The sequence below is a fragment of the Myxine glutinosa genome, chromosome 1, assembly GCF_964187855.1.
Source record: "Myxine glutinosa chromosome 1, kmMyxGlut1.1, whole genome shotgun sequence".
NCBI lineage: Eukaryota > Metazoa > Chordata > Myxini > Myxiniformes > Myxinidae > Myxine > Myxine glutinosa.
Genome location: NC_136261.1, coordinates 320832278 through 320856688, shown reverse-complemented (window position 1 = coordinate 320856688; position 24411 = coordinate 320832278). Strand labels below are relative to the sequence as shown.

The window sequence follows — 24411 nt, the reverse complement described above, 5'->3', positions numbered from 1 at the left end:
AACGCAGTCGGGTTGATCAAAGCATGGGCTCGGATAACTTGGGTGCCTTATCAGTCGACAATTGTTAAAACACGTGAACATTCGATGAAAGGCGTTATTTAGCGTTATTAGTTTCAATTTCTGGAATAAGGGGTCGGTATATTCGATCCGTCCACCGAACGGCTATCAACGGGTTGAACAAAAAATTGTACATTCCGATTTGAGTTGAGGCACGCAACGCTGCGTCATTATAGCCCGCTTAACGGAACTATTTAAAAAAAAGTAACATGCACATGTGCGCAGCAGCAGGACGCGGCAACTATTGAACTATTAAAGCGCGGCGTTACGCGCGCTGCTTGCGAGCAAGGAGGAAGCGGACAAGCGGTAACTTATAAGCGTCTTTATTTCAGGAGCTCACTGTAACACTGGCCCGCTCCGGGCTGCGCACCCGGTGTATATCATGAGGCCACGCCTACCCCTCGGGCTTGGCCACCGCCCACTTGGTGCGCAGAATGATGTCACCACGCCAGTGGGCTTTTGTGTCCGCCACACGCGCCCCCCCAGAATTCCCGCGCACCTGGAGGGCCAGTTTGCAGGGCAGACGAATGACCCGGCCGAAGCGCCCCCTGGCGATCGGCGGCGTCCGGGGTGCAGGGATGCCAGGTGGGATGCCGCTGGCTGCCCCTGGGATGGGTGCAGGACCAGGGGGCGGTGTGGCGGCGGGGCTGGGCGGTGCCGGGGGTCCGCCCGCAGGGGGGCGGCCCCGACGTGGAGGTCGGGCCACTGGCGGTGGATGGTCCACGTCGAGGTGGGCCGGCTTGAGGCGGTCTACCGAAACGCGGTCAGGAGTACCGCCGATGTCCAGGGTGAAGTGCTTCGCCCTGGTCTCCAGCACGCGGAAAGGCCTGTCGTACGGGGGCCGCAGTGGTGTCCGGTGGGCATCGTGGCGGACGAAGACGTACTCCGCCGTGCGAAGCTCCGGGGCGACGTGCGTCGGGTGCCCGTGGCATGCCGTTGGCACCGGGGCGAACCTCTGGGCGGTCTCTTGCAGAGCGGAGCGCTGCTGTTCCGCGGACCATGGTGCCGTGGAGTCGGGGAGGAACTCGCCCGGCACCCGCAGCGGTTGCCCGAAGACCAACTCCGCCACGGATGCGCGCAGGTCCTCCTTGGGCGCCGTCCGGAGGCCCAGCAGGACCCAGGGGAGCCTGTCGACCCAGCCGCCGTCGCGGAGGGTGGCCCGGAGCGCGGCCTTCAATGAGCGGTGAAATCACTCACACAGGCCGTTAGCCTGGGGGTGGTAGGCCGTGGTTCGGTGCAGCCAGACCCCGAGCCCCTGCGCGACCGCCCCCCAGAGCTCCGAGGTGAACTGGGGGCCGCGGTCGGACGAGATGTCTGAGGGGGCGCCGAACCGGGTGACCCAGGTGGCGATGAAAGCCTGCGCGACATCGGCCGCCGTTGTCGACGCCAAGGGCACGGCCTCCGGCCACCGGGTGGTGCGGTCCACCATGGTGAGGACGTAGGTGAAACCCCGCGAGGGGGGCAGAGGTCCCACCAGGTCCACGTGGACGTGGTCAAACCGGCGTTCCGGCACCGTGAACGGGGCCAACGGGGCCTGGGCGTGCTGGCACGCGAGGCACGTCCTGGCCCAGCCGCGGACGGCCTTCCGGAGGCCATGCCAGACGAACTTGTCGGCGATCAGCCTTTGGGAGGCCCTCGCGCCTGGGTGGGACAGGCCGTGGATGGCGTCAAACACCTGGCGCTGCCAGCCCGCGGGCACAATGGGGCGAGGACGCCCGAGGGAGACGTCGCACAAGAGGGCCGCGCCCACGCCGTCGAACGGCACCTCGGTGATGCGGAGGCCCGTGATGGCGGTCCGCAAGGCCTGGACGTCGGGGTCAGCGGCCTGGTCCGCTGCCATCCGGGCATAGTCGATGCCGAGGTGGACTGCGTGGGCGACGGCCCGGGAAAGGCAATCCGCCACCGGGTTGTCCTTCCCCGCGACGTGCTGGATGTCCGTCGTGTACTCGGACACGGCCGAGAGGTGACGCTGCTGCCGGGCCGACCACGGCTCGGTGACCTTGCCCATCGCGAAGATCAGCGGCTTGTGGTCGACGAAGGCAGTGAACGCACGGCTCTCGAGCAGATGGCGGAAGTGCCTGACCGCCAAGTGAAGCCCGAGCAACTCGCGGTCGAAGGTACTGTAACGGCGTTCGGGCGGGCGAAGCTGCCGGCTAAAGAACGCCAGCGGTTGCCAAGCTCCACGCACCCATTGCTCGTGCACCACGCCCACCGCGTAGTCCGAGGCATCGGTGGTGAGGGCGATCGGTGCATCGGGCGCCGGGTGCGCGAGCATGGTGGCGTTAGCCAAGGCGAGCTTCGCGCCCGTGAACGCCGTGTCCATCTGCTCGGTCCAGGTAACGTCGCCTTTGCCCGGCTTACCTCGGAGAGCTTCGTGCAGGGGGCGCAGGAGCTGGGCGATACGGGGCAGGAACCGATGGTAAAAGTTCACCATGCCCAGGAACTCCTGCAGCCCTCTGATCGTGCGGGGGCGCGGAAACCCCTTCACCGCCTCCACCTTGGCCGGCAGGGGGACGGCTCCGTGCCTGGTGACACGGTGCCCCAGAAAATCGATTATGGCGGCGCCGAACCGGCACTTTGCGGGGTTCACAATCAGGCCATGCTGGCCCAGGCGTTCGAAGAGCGTGCGGAGGTGGCGTAGGTGCTCTTCGCGGGACGCGCTGGCAACAAGGATATCGTCCAGGTAGACGTAGACAAAATCCAAGTCGCGCAGGACGCTGTCCATCAGTCGCTGGAATGCCTGAGCCGCATTCTTCAGACCGAAGGGCATGCGCAGGAACTCGAAGAGTCCGAATGGCGTGATGACCGCCGTCTTCGGGACGTCCTCCGGCCTGACGGGGACCTGATGGTAGCCGCGTATGAGGTCCACCTTCGAGAAGAAGGACATGCCCGCCAAACGGGCGGAAAAGTCCTGAATGTGGGGGACGGTGTAGCGGTCGGGAGTCGTGGCGTCATTGAGACGGCGATAGTCCCCGCACGGTCGCCATCCCCCGCCGGGCTTCGGCACGATGTGCAGCGGCGATGCCCAAGCGCTCTCTGAGCGCCGAACGATGCCGAGTCGCTCCAGGGTAGCGAACGCCGCTTTTGCCACCGCCAGCTTCATCGGCTTGAGGCGGCGTGCCCGGGCGTAGACCGGTGGCCCGACGGTGGGGATGTGATGGGTCACCCCGTGCTTGAAGGCCCCCGCCGAGAAGGTGGGCCGCGTGAGGGCCGGGAAGCCGGCGAGGAGGCGGGTGAATGCGTCCGCTGCCGGAAGCGTACAGACCAACGTGGCCGGAACCGAACCGTTTGGCAAGCCGCTTGGCAAGCCGCTCGTTGAGCTGCTCGACGAGCTGGGCAACGCACAGGCGAGCGAGCTGAACGTCTCGGCCTGGACAAGACGTCTGCGCTTGACGTCGACCAGGAGCCCATTAGCGCACAGGAAGTCCGCGCCAAGCAGTGCCATGGGCACGTCGGCGGTGACGAACGTCCATCGGAAAACCTGCCCTCCGAACCGCAGAGAGAGGCAGCGTTTTCCGTACGTACGGATGGGTGTCCCGTTCGCGGCAAGCAGCGCGGGGCCCCCACCCGTGGCGTGCTTGTCTGACGTGCCGGCGGGAATGACACTCACCTGCGCTCCCATGTCGCACAGGTAACGGCGCCCGGAGAAGGTGTCCGTTATGAACAGCAGGCTGCTCGAACGGCCGGCGCTCATCGCCACTATTGAGCGCCGGCCCGGGCGTTTCCCGACCTGTTGAAGGAGCATGGCGGATGACACTGCCGAGCTTCGTGGCCGAACTTGGCGTGGAACCAGCACCAGGTGGTGGAGCTGGAGGAGCGCGGCTGGCTCCGCCAGGCCGGTGGAGTTGGCGGGTTTCCCCGCGGTGGCGGTTTTCGCCGCGGCGGTGGGCGGGGCGTGGCGGCGGTCACGAGGTGCGTATCAGCATGCTGCGTATGCTGTATAAGCTGATGCTGTGGATCAGCAGCATCAGCAGCATCAGCCTCGAGGGCCGTGACGGCCACGCCGACTCTCGCCCGCGTGTCCGAAGTGGCGAAGTACCTGTCCGCCTCGGCTGCCAATGCTCGGGGTTCCGTTAGCCCGGTCCCGGCCAACGCGAGGCGAACCTGTGCTGGAAGTTGGCGACGGAAAAGCGCCCGGAATAGAGAACCGGGGGCTTCGTCGCCCAACAGTGACAGCATATGGTCCATTCGGACCGACGGGCGCGTGTCACAGAGCTCGGGGAGATCCAGGAGGCGGTCGGCCCGTGCGTCGTCCGTGAGGCCGAACGTGGCTAGGAGTAGCCGCTTGAGTGCCTCGTACTTGTGGCCGTCCGGTGGGTGGCGAAGGACGGACACAACTGGAGCGGCCGTGCCGGGCCCGAGGGAGGCGACGACATGGCAATAGCGCGTGTCATCGCCGGTGAGGCGCCGAAGCTGAAATTGGGCTTCGGCCTGGACGAACCAGACTTCGGCCTGAGCCTCCCAAAATTCGGGAAGTTTGATGAAGTTGGCCATGGCAATGGCGTCGCGTGTGGAAGGATCGCTCCGGCAGATCCAACGTCGAGGGTCACCAGTAAAGCGCGGCGTTACGCGCGCTGCTTGCGAGCAAGGAGGAAGCGGACAAGCGGTAACTTATAAGCGTCTTTATTTCAGGAGCTCACTGTAACACTGGCCCGCTCTGGGCTGCGCGCCCGGTGTATATCATGAGGCCACGCCTACCCCTCGGGCGTGGCCACCGCCCACTTGGTGCGCGGAATGATGTCACCACGCCAGTGGGCTTTTGTGTCCGCCACACTATCATGAATATCGAACGGTCGTACGTGTACGCGCGCGAGCTACGAGAACGCTTGACATGCCCGATCACAACTCACAAAATGATAATGAAACTCCAACCGGGACTCGAATATGCCTGGGCAGAAACATTTTCTCCCTCTCTCTGACATTCCGAGCAAGAAATTACACGACAATACAAACTGTAATGAGACAAACCCGGTCCCATCGGTGGCCGATCATCTGCATGTAGGCGGTGTATTTTATTTCATCCCGGTAAATGGAAGCTAAGTCGGAATTTAAGTACTCAACATCAGAAATGAATTTTTTTCATTGTTGTTTATATATTGTAATTTTTTTTTTTTTTCATGTATTACTTTGTCAGGAACCGAGCCGAGCCGAGATCCCGTTATGAAAATTGAAAATTTATCGAGACGGTTCCGAGACGGGATTTTGAATCTAGCTAACAGCACTAGGTGAAAGCATAACCTCCATCCACCTTTGGTGGCAGAGGTAAAAAAATTGATGATTTTAGGCGACTTTGACCTTTTGACCTCAGACAATAGGTTTTAGTGACCCAATAAGCAAAGCCTGCTCAAATTTCAAGTCAATTGGATGGAAATTTACAATTTTGTGACCATGACATTTTGAACTCAAAACAATTGGCTTCTAGTGTTTTATTGGTGAACCAATTCAGTGACCCAATATGAAAATTCCAATTTAATCAGAGGAAAATTGATATTGAACTTTGACTTTATGCCCAAATTATTCATTTGTGTTCTCCATATTCTCGTAATAAAGCTTTGTTGAAAATTTGATGACAAAAGCTCATATGGTAAAAAAAGTTGCAGCCGGAACAGACACACACACACACACACACACACACACACACACACACACACACACACACACACACACACACACACACACATGCACACACACACACGCACACACAAAAGTAATTGCAAAACTCCGTCTCCTGCTGTGTGTGTGTGGGAGGGGGTGGGGGGGGGGGGGCAATTACAAGGAATATACATACAGTCACGTGAAAAAGTAAGTACACCCCATGTAAAGTTTTGACTTTTTCAACATATTTCAACATACAGCTATTTGATCTTCATTTCAACAATATTGATAGATAAAGGTGATATAATATAACAAATATCATGAAACATTTACATTTTGTAGTCCATTGTATAATTTAAATAAACATAAATGCAAATTTCACATTTGGAAAAAGTAAGTACACCCTTGGCTCTAATCGGTGGTATTGCCCCCTTTGGCAGAAGCAACCCCAAGTAGGCGTTTCTTATAACTGTCTACCAGTCTCTGACATCGACTGGGAGAAATTTTTGCCCACTCCTCCATGCAGAATTCTTTCAGCTGTGCGATGTTTGAGGGGTTTCTTGCATGCACAGCTCGTTTCAAATCCCCCCACAACATCTTGATGGGATTTAGATCCGGGCTTTGACTTGGCCATTCCAGAACCCTCCATTTCTTTCTTTTCAGCCATTCCTTGGTGGATTTACTGGTACGTTTAAGGTCATTGTCATGTTGCAAGGTCCACCTTCGGTTGAGCTTCAACTTTCTGACAGATGGCCTCACATTATCCTCAAGCACCCTCTGGTACAATGAAGAATTCATAGTGGATTCTTTGATGGTGAGCTGTCCAGGCCCTGATGCAGCAAAGCTGCCCCAAACCATAATATTTCCACCAGCATGCTTTACAGTTGGTATCAGGTTCTTGTGGTCAAATGCTGTCTTTGGTTTTCGCCAAACATGGCTTCTGGTACTGTGGCCAAATAGCTCTACCTTTGACTCATCTGTCCAGAGCACATTGTTCCAGAAGTGCTGGTCTTTGCCACGGTGTTCATTGGCAAACTTTAGTCTTGCCCTGATGTTCTTTCTGGACAGGAAAGGTTTCCTCCTGGCACACCTCCCATGTAGATGAAATTTGTGCAGCCTCTTTCTTATGGTAGACTCGTGCACTTTGACATCAACAGTGGCAAGAGCTGCCTGTAGGTCGTGTGATGACATTCTGGGGTTCTTAGAGACTTCTTTCAGCATCTTGCGGTCTGCTCTCGAGCTGAACTTGCTGGGGCGGCCTGGCCTGAACAAGTTGGCAGTTGTTTGGCACCTTCTCCACTTGTAGATGATCTTCTGGACAGTCGAATCATTGATTTCAAATTGTTTGGAGATCTCTTTAAATCCCTTCCCAGACTCGTAGGCATCTATATCCTTCTTTCTGAAGGCCTCATAGAGCTCTTTTGATCTAGGCATGGTGACGCCGCACACTTCAACAACAAAGAGCAAACCAAACGAAATGTCTGAGGTCTAAATAAGACAGGTTCCTCCAAGATCCTCTCTAACAATGTTCTAATCATTTGCACTTGAGCTGGTGCACCTGATTCTAATTTTAGGTATATGATGTAGTGATAAATGTAGGGGTGTACTTACTTTTTCCACAGGCTAAATTTGCATTTATGTTCATTTAAATTATACAATGGACTACAAAATGTAAATGTTTCATGATATTTCTTATGTTATATCACCTTTATCTTTCAATATTGTTGAAATGAAGATCAAATAGCTGTATGTTGAAATATGTTGAAAAAGTCAAAACTTTAGATGGGGTGTGCTTACTTTTTCACATGACTGTACAGTGTACATGTGTGGGAAATATCAAGTTATTTTTCCACATTGTCTCTGTCGTCAACTGCGATGCACTGTTGTGAGCGCATCAACCGGTGTCACTGTGGTTGCAGGCCGGACCACTTTGAATCTTGTCATCAGTTTCCACACCCTTGAAACACTATGCTAATGTCTAACGGTGCTCACATCAATAGTAAAGTCGGGGTAAACATTCTTTAAATGCCTACGAATATCCACTGGAGGAAACTCTTCCGCAGTAAGAAATTCAATAACTGTTCTCTGCTTCATACGCACATCCAATGGGGGCAGCCATTTTGAAAGCAGGCTGTGAAGTTGTCACGTGACTGATCACAGCGCTGCTCTATTTAAAATTGGCAGGAGATCCAAATCTTTCATTGTGATCTCACATCGATTTACGATGTCGCTTTGGTTACAAACTGAAAAACTGGAGCTCCAGGGAAGCAGAACTCAACTGAACTGACTGGACAACTTTAAAGTAGGTCAGTTGTCTGTACTAGATTTGACTTAAATGAAAAGCCAACAACCTTGTGTAATAATTTTAAGGTCCTTGTATCCTTATACTTGTCCTTGTTTTACAATTGATACAATGTTACACTTTGCAACAATGTTGCAGAAATATAGTTGTGTAGATAAAAGGAAACGGGTGTAATTCGCTTTCAAAGTCACCCACCCCCACATCTTGTCCCAGTGAACATGCCCACAAAACGTCGTAAGTGCATATTAGTTGGCCAGCCAAGGGACATAAAAAGCTTTTGATGGCATGGCGTGTTAAAAGCAGTCATCCATGCTTAATCAACTCTACATGTGATGGGGATAAAGATGTGACCGGATGACATTCTCAGTTTTGACCTTAAAGGTCATTTTTTAGGTCATAAAGGTCACGTGAGGTCAAATAAGTAATATTTATCTGGTTTTTGCAATATATTTGGGACGAAAACAATTGAGGGCCCAAACGAGGAGAGATTCGATAGGCCATTGTACTGGGCTTTTTCAATCAATTTGCATAATCATTGATACAAAGCATCATGGGAAAATTCAACATGGCTGCCAATTGAGGTATTAAAAAAAGTCGCTCTAAAGTAGAGTAATGCAGTGTTTTTTTCTCTAACTTCTATACCATTCAATATTTTAATATGAAACTTCACAACTCTATAGCTCAACACCTGCTTCCATTTCAAATCTGATCTGCATAAGAATCTATGCAAAGGATCATGGGAAATTTAAAGGGCAACCATATAGCATCCTCAGAGATCGTGTTTGTGTTGTTAGTGGTCATTGTCGGCAATACAGAATAGCCATACAGAATATGGCATTCTAATGTTGATCCTTTGGTCAATCGTAATAATAGGTCATTCTAAGAGTCTTTTTGGGATCTTTAAGTGTCTGTATGGCAACGGACAGAACAAAAAGACGAAACATCGTTATCACATAGCTGGTCATATCAGATACAAGTTACATTGTCATATTTGCAAATCATCAGGCATATATTTCAATTCTTGTAATATTTCTCTGGTAGATCCACATGTTGATGGTTTCCCACAAATCTTAAAGCATCGTAGCATATCTGATTGCCAGAAATAGTGCTTTAACTACAGAATTAAAGAATGTAGCTCGAGGAACAAGAATCATCACTCCGTCCTGTCCTCCATCCCTGATATCTCTTCTGAGATCAACTATTGAACTAGAGAATTTACACGAGTCAATCTATTGTCCTGCAGGGTTGCTACAGTCCTCTGCATCACAACCACAAGGCAGGAGTGCATCTCAAGTTTTTCATGAAGCAACTACACCTTGCAGAGCCACATTTCGCCTTGCAACCACACGTGATCAATTCCAGACATGCATCTGGTACAGAAGGAAGTCTCTTCCATACAACTTGAAGGGCACCATCGTCAGCTGCTGTCCATGCCTCTGTGCTAACAGGGTCCGGGATCTCCATTAATTCCTTGTCGGCCTGTAGCCAGATTTTCGCCTGGTGATTAACTCCAGTGATATGAAGATATAGAGCATCCTTGGTCGGTGGAAGTTTCTCCAGGTCCTTCTTGCCCTTTGTGAAGAGATTGTATCTAACTTTATCAATGTCCCCCTCGCCTGCTGAACCATACAGCTGGCAGACAAACTTCTCGGTTTCAGTATCTGCCCCACCACGACCGACACCGCTCAGAAGACCAGGCTCTCTTTGAAATAGTTTCCAGCAGGTCTTCTTTCCATATCCAATGAAGGAGGAGGTCGTATCGCAACCTGTCAACGCATGAAATCCAATGATGTTATCTTTCACATTTCATGGCAAGTTATTGGCGATGAGATGTACTGGGTAGCACTGTCTGCACTTGGCTGTACCTGAAACCATCCATACCTCTGCGGCCTGATCAGCAAGGAAATGTAGCAGCATCACAAGAACATCGGTATCTGAACAGATGACAATGACTCTCTTGTAGTCACAGTTTACAGCCTCGTGTGCATGCAGAATCATTCTCGTGTCAGCCTCTTCATGATTGGCATGGAGGCGAATGTCATCTCTCCTCGCTGACTTAGCATCTGTCGGGTCCGTAAATCCGCCGTCTGTCACAAGTTCCCATGGCTGCGGCAATTCACGTCCTCTTTCATCCAGAAATTCAGACAAGAATCTGGCACGGTCAGCTTTGTTATCATTCATAGCTATGAACTGGTCCCATACCACAGTGAGTGGCACATGTGGACCGTCAATCATCCTTCGTATGGGTGTTTTCTTCCCAACACGCTTCTTTCGTGTGAATGCCTTGATAGAGCTGGTGCCCAAATACCTGTCGAATACAACGTCCAGTCGTCCACTCGAGTTGTGTGATCTCCAAAGTGGCGTACCACTGATTTAACGAAAACATCCGCATATTCACCAAACGTTTTACATCCATGTGGCTTGCCTAGTTGCTGAATAAGAGCATGTCCGTCAATACAAACGCAGGTCTGCGAGATTTGAGTTCGGTACTTCCTTGGGAGTCTGAACATTTTCTGTTCGCAGACTGACAAGCGCAGATTTTGGAGTCAAGTTCATTTCGCCGCCAGCTTTTGGCAGTGCAGGTGGGACAGAAGAAAGTTCGTGTTTTAAAATGAGTTCCATCTCTATGTTTCTTCCAGCGGCAGCAGCGTTCAAGAGACGTTGGAATAGTTTCCTGTCAGCTTTGATGATTTTTTTCTCACTCTCCTGTCCAGAAGTGGTGGCTTTATACAGGATAGCGAAGGTCTTTGACTTGTGCTTTTTGATAGGATCGTGGAAAGGAACAGTTTTCTCAATCAGTCGCTGTGTCGCATTGGAGGTAACTTGTTGTATTCCTCTGTTCTCGGCTGTGAGAAGATCGGTTATAATTTCTTGGGATGCAGTGTCTTTAGTCACCAAAGACACCATAGGGACAGAACAGTTACTTTTGTCATCGTCAACGGTAGTATCTCCAGTTTTGCAGTCAATCCTGAATACGTTGAATCTCTTGAGCTGTTGAACCAATTTTTCAACATAATCACCATCACGACGCATTCGTGATGGGAGAGCGTCCGTACGGGTGAATACAGCCTCATCTTCCTCCTCTTCCATGTCAAGCATACGTCTTGTGTCAAGCGATATTCGTGAACGATGCGACCAGGTCATACAGAACTTGTCTCTTGCCTGATCATTGTGTGTGATGCCGATGATACCGTTCTGAACTTTACAAGTTCTGTTCATCCACTCTGTAGCTTGATCCGGTGGGATTTGGTTGAAGAGTCTCTTATCCCGTTTGACCACGAAATTACCGGCAACGAAATCTGCATATATCTCTGGTGCAGTCGTCGGAAGTTCCCTCATGTCTATCAAGTAGATGGGACCCCACCTGGCGTAGTTAGTGTGGTCGTAGATGGTGAGCCATGGTAGCATTGCTGCAAATGCTTCCAGGTGTAGATGCCAGTTTCCATCTCTCTCTGCCCTTATGAACTGCAGCAGCATTTCCACCATCCTCATGTATGACATCCACAGTGTGTAGTTTGGATTGTCGATTAACTGATTGCTGAATGTGTCGATGAGCGCCTGGATATTTTCATCGGCCAAGACCCTCGTAAGGTTTTCCACAGCATTGAAGATAGCTTCCTCGTTACTGTCATCTGCCTTATGCTGGAACACCAGGCCTACTCTTGTCGAAAGCTCTCCAATCTGCACGTCATGTTCATAACCATTGGCTCTTAGCCACTCACGAAACATGGGCCATATGATTCTCCACAAACTTTCATATGTCAGCATGTGCCCGCGTACAGCTCGGTAGTAGGCTTTCCCTTCCAACATACTCTCGGTAGTGTTTGCGGCATATACCACTGCATCAATCCACAGGTCATCCAAGCCAGAACTCTCCATGTGTTGACCGATTGCCTTGAGAAAGTTGAAGCATACATGCAATCCCCCCATCCTGAAGATTACATGGTCATACTCCCGATTTGCCCACACTAACTCCTTCCCTCGGCTGTACAGAGGTTGGTCAGCGGTTATAACTGTATGATCTTGTCCTATGTGCTTGGAGATACTGACAAACCTGTTGATGACAGTTGTCAAGGTGTCGTTGTCGTCAGCTGGGGCCTGTAGAATTGGCAACATTCCCGTTGTAGTTACAGGTGGGTCAACGATGCTTGTAGCTGCATTGAAAGCCCCCCACCCAGGAACCATATGAGGATCTTCATGTAACCTGGAAAGGATCCAAGCCAGATCTTTGGACTTCGCTTTTGATCTCTCATCAGCATGGTTGAACCAAACACGAGCATCAATCTCTGCATCTTTACCAAAGACGGGTGACAGCCTCTGGCCCGATAGAAAGTGTGCGCGATCAATCATTTGAAATGTCTGCAAACTCCCAGGCTTTATGGCTCTTGCTCTCTGAATGGTGGGGTCAATGTAGTTAGTTGTATCCCGTTCTGGTACCGGCCCCTGTTGCCAAACCACCATCTGCGTACAGTGGAAGGTGTTTTTGCCATCCAGAGTGGCCTCCAGCACATCGATATTGTCACATGAACAGTGAACCATGCGCCTTTCAACTATGTTCTCCGGTATGAACACGTTATCATTGTTTTCCATCTTGTCTAGGATGTTTTGTGCTATTGCAGTGTCAATTCGTCTGACGGTATCAATACCAATGGTGTGGTTTGCTGCATGAAACATATCCACCAGTGCTTCGGATCTGGTGGCTTGGTGAAGAGCCAAACCCAATCCAATATGCTTTGGAGTTAGTTTATGACTGTCAGAAACAGCATACACTATGTCTTGCGCAATGCTGCACACTTTGCGCTTGACGTCATCATCATCGTCATCCTCTGGGCTTTCGTCCAATACAGCCGTGCCGCCAAATAACAAGCGCAGGAACGGGTGTAAACTCTCAGGAATCACCCGTTCAACATGAACCTGATCAATACCCTGCCATGTGGTTGAATGACCCGGGGTATCTTGTAGGTCTTGGCCGACACGTAGAGCAGCATGCACCATTTCCTGGAATATACTGCTAGGATGAAGGGATAATGTCAATTCCTCATCGGTGGACTCCTCTTCCGATGAGGCCACATGTTGTTCTGCTGCCTTCGTGAGAGTTTTTGAGATGAGAAACCCTGACTTCTCTCCAGGGTACAAAAGAAGGTATGCTTTCGGGTCTAAAGGCCGAAAATAATTTCCCTTATGCCTAACTTTCTGCTGAATATCTTTATAGAAAGTCTTCCTCCTTGATTGGTATTTCAGAGGAACATCTGAACCAGCTTCATTACATATGCACTCATATTTGCGCCATACATCCATCATGTCATACACATGGCCACGAGACAATCCTGTGATCAACTCGCAACACAGAGTGCCCATACTCTCATCGTGCTCGAGACCTGATGCAGAAGCAACGTGTTTCTGCTTGTTTTGCCTGTCAAACGCTACCCAACATCGGAGGTGATAACAACCCTCAGCTGCTATCAAATCATTGATACCTGCCAGTCTTACGCTCATAACTGGGTCATTCTGGGCCATTTCAATGATACATTCGGATTTCCTCATTGTTGTGACTCGATGGGCCTTCTCGTCATCAGCCTTCTGACGAAACATACATGCTTTCCAGTTAATTGGTGCTTGAGAACTACGTCTCTGGATGGGTTCAGTATGTGATGAAGTTGCAGCAACAGGAAGGTTAACAGGACTGACACGCGATTCAAGTCGTTTTTTAAGCCTGTTGATCTGGCTCTCGGACGTAAATGTACTGCAACATGCCTTGTGCCATTTCACTTCTTCTGCAAGAAAATTTGCTTCTGACACAATATCCAATCTATCTAGCACATCTAGATTGTTTTTATCATTAAGTTGTCTTCTCTGTGAAGCAACAATGAGAGTTCGGCGTTTTCCTTCGATAGACGCTGTCCGCAGATCGACAGATGTTGCTGTACATTCCTAGCAGAAGAAACAACGTGTGTAGTCCGATTGATTTTGGTTTTTGCGCTTAATCACAGCTACTGGATCCATAAACCTGATCTCTGTTCTGACGAGAAGCTAGTGAAATCTGCAACGAGAAGAGAACATATCATTGTAAAGACGCTTCCACAAGAACATGTACGCAACACACACCCCTACACAAATTTTTTTTTTTTTTTTTTTTTGGCAAGGAACGGGCACCCACGTACGGGCACGTCCTAGTATAGTAAAACAGAGCAACACAAATCTGTGACAAAACTGTGTGGCCGCAACTTTGAATTTCCCATGATCCTTTTCTCGCACTGTCAGGCAAATAGTCTTCTGAATAGCCCAATAGTGTAAGCTGCATACTTGATAAGTTTAATGTTCTTGGTTTGGGGAGATTATGGGTTACAGAAAGACACGTTGTACATTACTCTACACCAGAGACAGGTTTGGCGGCCATTTTGTGGACGCCATATTGAATTTTCCCATGATGCTTTTTACCTATGCGTATGCAAATGACCTTAAAATAAGCCCAATACAATGCGCTATCTAGTGCCAAAGTTTGAACACACAGGTATATTCCATTCATGAGTTATTGCAAAATTTAGATACATTGTCCTTATTTGACCCCATGTGACCTTTGTGACCTCAGAAATGACCTTAAAAGTCAAATTTGAGAATGTCATCCGGGCACTTTCTAATCCCCACGCCATGTAGAGCAGATTGAACATGGATGACTGCTTTTAACACGCCATGCCATCAAAACTTTTTCTAGCGCTCTTTTAGCTAGGTGGCTGTTCCAATATATTTAAGTGACATCAGAAGAAATTGCGGCCTATGGCGGCCATTTTATGACAGATCAGGTTGACATGCGATAGCAACCTACCTTGTGTGGTAAGAGTCTCACACACCAAGTTTGATCAAAATCCATAAATCTTTGTGGACGTTAAAGTCTTAACGTCATTTCAGAGCTGAAAACAATATGGCGGCCTATGGCGGCCATTTTGTGACGGTTCGGGTCGGAATGCAATCGCAACCTACTTTGTGTGGTAAGGGTTAGACATTCTAAGTTTGATCAAAATCTGTTAATATTTGTGGACGCTAGAGAGTTAACGTCATTTTCATGACCAAAAAAAAAAATGTCGCGTAAGTTCGCCATTTTTCAACGGATCGGGCTGAAATGTAATACCAAGCTGGTCCTTGGGGTAAGGATGCTGCCTGTCAAGTTTGATCAGAATCGGTTGGTATTTGTGGACGCTGGAGTGTTAACGTCGAAAAGTTAACGGATGACAGACGACGACGACGACAGACGACGGAAGCCGGAGGGTTCAGTATGTGATGAACTCAACTGGACGGTAGTCCAGTTGAGTTAATAACAGGCATTACTTTCGTACCGACCCTTATAACACATGAAAAGGTAGGCAGGCAGGCACGCTGTGTCAAGTGTGTTTCAAAAACAAGCATTGTGAGACGCGTTGTGCAAAAGAAAATGGCCGCAAAGTTTAATGGAACATTTGAATGCAAAAATAACATGATGACAAAAGTTTCCTCATTTCCAAATTCAACAAAATTGTTTGAAGATGAAAGTGCAGTGGAAGGGCACAGGAAGGGCACAAATGACTTCCCTCCCATAAGGAAGGGCGCAAATGACAATGTAGAAGATGGGTAGAATTAGGCCATTTGTGAAGAATTAGGCAATGTAAATGTTCCACTTCTGTATAAAAGTGATTTTGCTGGTGAAATTTTAAAAAATGCATATATATATATATATGTATATCTAAAACAGCACTCTGTAGAGAGCATACCTCCGCCAGGTTGAACAGTTTATGTTTTATATCCCACTGATAGGCCGGATCTGCTTGTTCTTGTCGCATAAACAACTCATCCACCAAGTGTAATCATAATCCGTCTACAACGTTTTGAAATATCATGCTATATATCGTTTTTGGTCCTATCACTTAATGGTGAAGAATCACTTAAAGAATTAAATAATTGTCGTATCTGGATCCGTATTCTGATCTTCACCAAAATCGAATCATTTCGTCCTTACCACACAACCAACCGGTCCACCAATTTTCAGCTGAATCGGTCCATAACCTTTTGAGATATCGTGCTATATATCGTTTTTTGGCTCAATGGTGAAGAATCACTTTTTAAAAATTCACGGATCCAGATCCGGATCTTCACCAAAGTCTAATCTTTTCGTCCTTGTCATATACACTACCTCTCCACCAAACTTCGTCCGAATCCGTCCACAACTTTTTGAGATATCCTGCTTTTTATCGTTTTTGGCCCGATCTCCCAATGGTGAAGAATCGCTTAAAAATTAAATAATTCTCATATCCGAATCCACACTCAGATCTTCACCAAAATCTAATCTTTTCGTCCTTGTCACATACACTACCTCTCCACCAAACTTCGTCCGAATCCGTCCACAACTTTTTGAGATATCCTGCTTTTTATCGTTTTTGGCCCGATCTCCCAATGGTGAAGAATCGCTTAAAAATTAAATAATTCTCATATCCGAATCCACATTCAGATCTTCACCAAAATCTAATCTTTTCGTCCTTGTCACATACACTACCTCTCCACCAAACTTCGTCCGAATCCGTCCACAACTTTTTGAGATATCCCGTTCACAGACAGACAGACAGACAAACAGACGGGGATGAAAATATAACCTCGGCCCTCCTTCAGTGGCCGAGGTGAAAAGTATCATCGTTCATTTTGATTATCATAAAGCTGCTTGTACATAATTTGTGTATCGGAAGAGTTCCACATGGAGCCTTCACTTTTACACTCGTCTCCATTACCTCTGCTAAAATCATATCCTGTATTTATGTGATTATGTAAATTTATGTAAAACAATCTTGGGGAAGCAAACCTGAGATTGTGTTTTGCAATTGCATAGATTTCTCTTAACGATTGAATGTATCAGTACAATTTTTTTTAAGCTTTAGGTTGGTTCGGAAACCAAAGTATCATATCACGTGTTCTATATGTGCAGTAGACCCTCTTTCGTGTGGAGGGTTGGGGGGGTTTTATGTGCCTCAAAGTGTAACAGTGGCTCTCCCTGCTGACATCGATTCTGCCCAAATGTTTAGTAAACTGGCACGGAAGCTTGGCCATGTGCTTTCTCCCTGGCACCTACAATCAGCGAGGGACTGCAAAAAGGGGGGAAAACAACTCCGCAAGGGAAAGGCAATCTTTTGGTGTTCCAAATGAATCATTTTTATTACAAGAAATTAAACCTCTTTATGCGAACAAAATTTTGCTTTTTTTTTTGTTCTTACAAATACCCGCAATTCCTTTCCATTTTTTTTTGATGAAATTGTTCTTTTTTTTATTGTCTTTTTGAATTCAAGACATTTTTTTTTTAGATCAAGCCAGATTAACTAAATAAGAGAAGGGTAGCTTGTAAACTATACCTCCATAAATGTTCACTATCCGTATATCAATGGCTCCGTTCCACCGATTAGTGGCTCCGCAATTGAGGACAATCTGCCATTTGCTCAAAACTTTATTACGAGTGTTCCCACTCTCACCCTGCTCCCACCCCTCACTATCCTTGAAACCCGGGGGGCTCACAATGTCTGCGGTAACAAAGCAACAATTTCCTCCTTGATATCTCAAATTTAAGTCACGTACTTAGCAATCAGTAGAAAGAAAAAAAATGTGATCAGATATGAGTAGATACATTTAAACCGCCAACGATAGCAATCGACTATGGCTCGAAGAAACTGGGAAAAAAAAATTCAAGTGAGTGTGTAAGGAGGCTCAAGGCCAGAATCATTTCTGGCGCAGTGAGTATAATGACAGGTCTTCATAGCACATCAGCCATCTGCCGTCGGGTTCGAGGCGGTGTCAAAATACATCAGTGGGGATTTAGGCTCAAATGGCTTTGGCTTCTGCTGCTGGAAATACAGCACAACAACCATTCCGTAACAAAATAGCGCATTATTTCATAAAAATTGTGCACCATACAGCAAATAAGCGATCTTTGGTTTCTTCAACTGTTCGGAGGACAATTGGACTGTGCAAATATTAAATTCACGGTATTGAAGCTTTACAGTCATTATAATGACCGTCTTATATTATACAAAAAAGCCAATGTATCTGCTCAGCAGGAGGTTAATACATCTACATTGCGAGGACCGAAGAGCTGGAGGAACTCCTGGATTCGATTTCACGACCAAATCCACTCGATTCGCTGAGGTCCGCACAATGTGGCAGTAATTGTAGCTGGACATCTTTTACAATGGTTTTGTGTTCTTGTTTTCTTCCCATTTTTTGCCTCCAGATTTGTGCATTAATTCTTGACCCGCGTGTCTCGAATGGGGTTGCTGGCATGGAAGTTCTTCCACGACGCAGCTCGGTTTCCTCGCTTCACTCATTCTGCCCAGCAGAGAGCGCCCCCGCTTCTTGAATCCACCGGTCGTTTGGCACCTCAAGCCAGAGCGTTCTGTAAGGAAACGGCTCTGGCTCAATACCCAGATAACAAATGCACAGACAGGTGGACATAAAACGTCACATCATCTATGAGTTACTGGATCTGGCTGGTGTTTGCAGGAATAAGGTTTGGGCATAAAACCGAAATGAAAAAGGTGGACCCATTAACTGTATGTGGTCATCCATTTGACATCCCCAGCTGATCGACGTGTTGGCAAAGACCAGTAGGTTGCGAGGCCAATCTATTTTACCGTCCATTGGTGGCCAGAGATGTTATGGCGGAAACGAAATAAGTGAAGGTCCTGGCTGTTTGGTCTACGCGGACCTTTTGAAAATGGCAGTACTAGGATTGCCATCGAGTTCTGCAGAACAATGTGCTTTTGGATGATGCTCGCAATACCAGTAACAACAGGTTTTATCCAAAAATGGACCATATCATTCCCAAAATCCATAGATAGTGTGCAAGAATCGTTCTTCAGCCAGTTGAAGCAGGCAATCATACTGGAAAATGGCTCTTTATGTCTCACTCATCAGCAGAAGTGTAACGATTATGTGCATTCGATAACATATTCTAATTAGTTAATTTTAACCTTGGATAAGGAAGGAATGTTCCTTCAAGGAACTGGGAAAGACAGGTAGCAGCAGGACACAAATGAAAGCATGGTAGGCACGGAATGTTGATTTTTGGAAATTTTATATAGTTATTGGGAAGAGTACAAAAGGAACTTATCAAATAATGAAATAAGTTACGGCATCGATCAATCTCACAACAAATATTTATATCTTACCTTTTTGCTGCTCTTTTGGCCTTCTTTACACTTCTGGGATTGCCTTTGGAGGAAGACTATCTGTTTTGCAACCAAATTCCCTTCACTGCAAGAGAGACATCGTTCCAGCATTTAAAGGCTTTTCATTTCCAACATTTGTTATTAATCTCTGATAAGACAGTCAATATAATACAATTTAACATGTGGGTCAATTTGAAGTTTTGTTCTACTTGCCATATATGTTTGATAGGTTACTATTCTTTTTATGACATTTATCCTACAGTGATCTAAGGCTCATGGAAGAGCTTGTGTATACAATACAGTGCCTTCAGAAAGTTTTCACACACCTTGACTTTTTCAGATTTTGTTGTGTTACAGCCTGAATTTAAAATGGAAATACACATTTTACCCCATAATGTCAGAATGAAACATGTTTTGAGAATTTTTTTTACAAGTTTATTGAAAATGAAATACAGATATATCTAATTTACATAAGTATTCAGCCCCTTAAGTCAATATTTCGTTGAAACACCTTTTGCAGCGATTACAGCTTCGAGTCTTCTTGCCTTTATCAGCTTTGAAAATCTGGATTTTGGGAATGTATCCAATTCTTCCTTGCAGATTTGTTCAAGCGCAGCCAAGTTGGATGCGGAGTGTTGGTGAAGAGCAATATTAAATTATTTCCACAGATTCTCAATGGGGTTCAAGTCTGGCCTTTGGCTGGGCTACTCAAGCACTTTCACATTCTTGTTCTGAAGCCATTCCAGTGTTGCTTTGGCTGTATGCTTGGGTTCATTGTCCTGTTGGAACATAAGTCTTCGCTGCAGTCTCAAGTCTTTTGCACTCTGAAGCAGGTTCTCCTCAAGGATTTGCCTGTATTAGGCTCCATTCATTTTTCCCTATATCCTAACATGTCTCTGAGTCCCTGCCGCTGAAAAGCATCCCCATAGTATGATGCTGCCACCACCATGCTTCCCGGTAGGGATGGTGTTAGATGAGTGATGAGCTGTGCTTGGTTTCCACCAGCTGTGGCACTTTGCATTCAGGCCAAAGAGTTCAATTTTCGTCTCAACAGACCGCAGGATCATTTGACTCGTGCTCTCAGAGTCTTTCACGAGCCTTTTTGCAAACTCCAGACATGCTGTCATGTGCCTTTTTCTCAGGAGTGGCTTCCCTCTGGCCATTCTCCCATAAAGCCTAGATTTGTGAATTGCTGCAGAGACTGTTGGCCTTCTAGCAGGTTCTCCCATCTCAGCAAAGGAACTCTGTAGTTCTGTCAGAGTGGTCATTGGGTTATTGGTCACCTCCCTGACCAAGGTCCTTCTTGCCCGGTTGCTCAGTTTGGTCAGACGGCCAGTTCTAACAAGAGTCTGAGTAGTTCCATATTCTTTCCATTTCTTAATGATGGAGCTCAGTGTACTCTTGGGAACTTTCATCACTCTAGAAAATGTTTTATATGCTTTACCAGATCTATGACTCCTCACAATTCTATCTCGGAGTTCTACGGACAGCTCCTTGGACTTCATGGTACATTTTCTCTGTCAACTGAAAGGTGTGTTTCTTTCTAAATCATGTCCAATCAATTGAATTGGCCACACGTTGACTCCAATCAAGTTGTAGAGAGATCTCAAGAATGATCAAAGGAAATTGGATGCACCTGAGCTCAATTTGGAGTGTTCATAGCAAAGGGGTTGAATACTTTTTGACTCAAGACATTGTGGCTTTTCATTTTTTAATAATTTGTAAATAATTCTAAAAGAAAATTTCCACTTTAACATTATGGTGTATTATGTGTATATCAGTAACAAAAAAAAATCAATGAAATCCATTTTGAACTCAGGCTGTAACAGAACAAAATGTGAAAAAAGTCAAGGGGTGTGAATACTTTCTGAGGCACGGTATATGTATCACATTCAGGGCAAAGACATCAGTGTACTTGCACATGAATTTCAAGGACATTAGTAGATTATGGGCAAATTAACACAATATATGAGATGTGAGAGGGTGGAGACCACCCACAAGTCTTATGATTACCACACGTAAAAGACTGTTTTCAAACCCCATGTAACTGAGTTGGTTACGGCCAGGATTCCGAGCAATTGCAGCAAATGGGTCATTTAATCAAATACTATGAAAACAGACTAGTGCAACAAAGTTGGTGATTGAAAACTACCTTTCTATATACAATTTGCACAAACCAAATTATGAGATTATCTAAAACCTATCTTTAAATAAGCAAATGCACAGAACTTCACCAAAATGTGTGAGCACAATTTGCAAATTCTAAAGGTAGGGCAGTAGTCACAGTATGTGAGTACGTTGAGATGTTGTAGCGATCACATGATGATCAATTTGACAGTTCCGTCAGCAGTAGAGACAGTCGCAACTATGATTTATAATGAAGCAGTGTATGGTTGACCTGATGGTATAAAGAGCAGTAGAGGTCATGATACATCACAGCAAACATTATTTAATCTGTGCTACTGCTACAACATAATTCCCTTCGTTATGTATCCTAAGATTATTTTTACTTTATTTATTGCTGTCAATAATTGCTTTGCTGGCTACTTGAGTCTTCTGTCAAGTTATTCGTAACTTATTTTCATGAAATATGCATCGTAAAACCTCTCCACAAACAAACTATCTTTTTTATTTCTACCCATTACCATTTACTCATCACCATCATTAATGTTACCATCGTCTTTTATTCCATGAGGTCAAAAATAGTTGTGGATCCATGCTGGCATTTCCATGGACAAATCGACCAGGTGGTTCCCATCTCCTCTCTGGACTGAATGAGGCAGGAATTTGGCCAGGGTTCCTGCGGTAACTCACCTACTCTTCGTCGAGCACCACAGAGGGATATTCATTGATTGCACCAGCAATAAATGCTCATAGATGAGTCCACAGCTTAAGGTCCATCTGAGGGACACTATTGAGTGTGGTGTCCATCAGATGGACCGACCCTAAGCTGTGGACTCATCAATCTCAGCAGCACGAGCAGCTCCTACCTGTGCACCATCCTCTCAGACACTTGTATTCGCTTTCATTAAATTACAAGTTCGGTCACCTGATCAAGGTTGGGTTATCTAGAGTTTACTAAAACATCAAGAAGATTGGTTTTCTCCTACTTGCTATAGCAAAAAAGTAGCTGCAGCAAAATAGACAAGATATATAAACTATCAGTGTTATTTCTACCCATTAACATGTACTCATCACCGGCTGCTACACAGCTGTTGAGAAATTTTAGTAACTCGGGAGAGCAACGCAGCAATTATGGGACAACTCGCCAAGGAGGGCACCCGACACTCAATCGCCCAAAGCACCGTTATTTCAATCTTTTATTTTTGATTAAGAATTGAAAGTTTGTATTGTGTAGTTGACCTTCCGTGTGTAGTAATATTGCGGCACAGCAAACTTCAGAGAAATTGGCCCAGGGTTTTGGAAATGTGTAAGGACTTCATGAACATTCTGCTCGATTCATTCTCTAATTTTACCGAGATCATCTCCCATATGCTTGTAAGTCAGCCAACACCATCTTCGCCAACTATCCTTGCTGCTTACATATGGTGTGAGCAAAAATCACTTCCAAATTGCTGTGAAGCTCAGTGTTGGATGATTTGGTTTGATCTGCTTAAAATGAGTGAAATGAAATATTTTTGAAAATTTCGAATTAATCTCACTTAGATTTCAACATCACTGTAATGTATACTGTGGGGTAATATCAAATTGTGTTAACTTTCTTTATATACGAAGATGATTTGTAATACTCGCTACCACAGGGTGTCACTATAATATTGTTACGGTTCGCGGTTAAGGATGTTATATTTGCCGAGCGGAGGCTCCGCGACCGAACAGTTGTTCCCCGACTCACCCGATTCACCCAGACGTTGGCCGTATCGCGCCACCGCTATTCAATCGGGAAAAGACTAAGACGACGAATGCAAAGAGGAAGAAGAAGACATACAGAAGAGTAACGGGGTTTATTATTATTTACACACATAAGCAAAAAGAGCAGTCACGTTTATTTACAGGGGACATGAGACGCAGGTGACAGTGAAAATTACTAGCTTATCTAACAGGCTTAATTAATACCCAGGACAGAACAAACAAAGACGACTCACACGGGGAATGATGATAGGAATTGGCTGGAAGGAGAGGAAAGTCCAATTTGTTCGGCAGCACGATTCGGCGCGTTCGGCAGCCGCCGTCCCTTCGCGGCCCTGCTCCAAACTGCCGTCCAGGCCCCAAACGGCTGTCGAGTCTTGTTGCTGCTGTAGACGCTGCTGCTGGCGAGCAAGGTGACGAATAGCAGGCGTTGTGCTTCCCTGGATGATCTTCTGCTTTTGGCCCTCACGACTCAGCCCTGCTCTGACGACCCAGCTCTTTCCTGTTCACCTCACCACGCAGCTCAGCTCAGCCTTTCAGCTCATTTCTTGGACTCATCTCTTGGACTCATCTGCTTGTCTCTTTGCAACTCGTTCGTAAAAGTTCCTCTGCTTTCTCTTGGACCCTTTCTTTGTCGTGTACCTCTCCACGCAGCTCAGCTCGTATTCCCTTCCTCTCACTTCTCTCCAGCGCGGGACTCTCCACCCAGCTCAGCTCAGCCTTTCTCTCACTTATCTCCAGCTCATCTGCGATCTTCGCACCCTTCTCGCATACCGTTAGCGCGGGTCTCACACGCCCTCTTCGGTTTCGGTACCGCCCTCTCCCCCCCGTGCTCTGTTTCGTGACCTTGTATGGTAATCCCACGGGCTTGTCTCCTTATATGGGCATCACGCCGACGGCACGCCCCTCGTGGCGAGCCACGGGCTTGTTTCCTTATTTGGGCATGGGGCTGCACAGCCCCGCCCTTCTTGGCGCGCCCTGGGCTTGCCTCTCCCTGGCGACCCCGCCCCTCCTGTTCAAACAGAGCACGGAGCACATATTCACTATAGCAGCGAATTGAGAGGGCGTGCACCCCTCGCTTGTGAACTGCTTTACCCACAGATGGAGAGTTTGGCTGGGAAATGGAATTATTGAAGGGGAGCTATTCTCTATTGATTCGGTGCAATGGAGTGTCATTCTAATGGAAGACAAGGCCTTACTCTAAAACACATAATAAGATATAAGCTATCGAACAGGGGTATTCTATGATTGGCTGACGTGTTTGCTTTATGGACTAATTATGGGACGCCCTTTGACCTTTACACACTGGAGCAAGGAGGCTCAGAATAAAGCAATAATAATAATACACACAATAAAAAAAAACACAATCCTCATATCCGCAACAATATGATATATATTTACATACAGAGAAATGGA

The 24411-nt window shown here is 47.1% G+C and overlaps 1 protein-coding gene across 2 annotated transcripts in view; it reads right to left on the bottom strand.

The window, feature by feature from the left end:
• Nucleotides 1-17393: 17393 nt before the first annotated feature.
• RFTN2 (raftlin family member 2) overlaps nt 17394-24411 on the bottom strand; it is a 187127-nt gene continuing 180109 nt past the window's right edge. For both annotated transcript variants that reach the window (XM_068100423.2, XM_078769512.1), the window contains 2 exons: nt 19129-19213; nt 17394-18353 (listed from right to left, as the gene is read on the bottom strand). In XM_068100423.2, the coding sequence (XP_067956524.1) occupies nt 18339-18353; nt 19129-19213 (100 nt within the window). In that variant the 3' untranslated portion in view covers nt 17394-18338. The remainder of the gene's footprint in view (nt 18354-19128; nt 19214-24411) is intronic.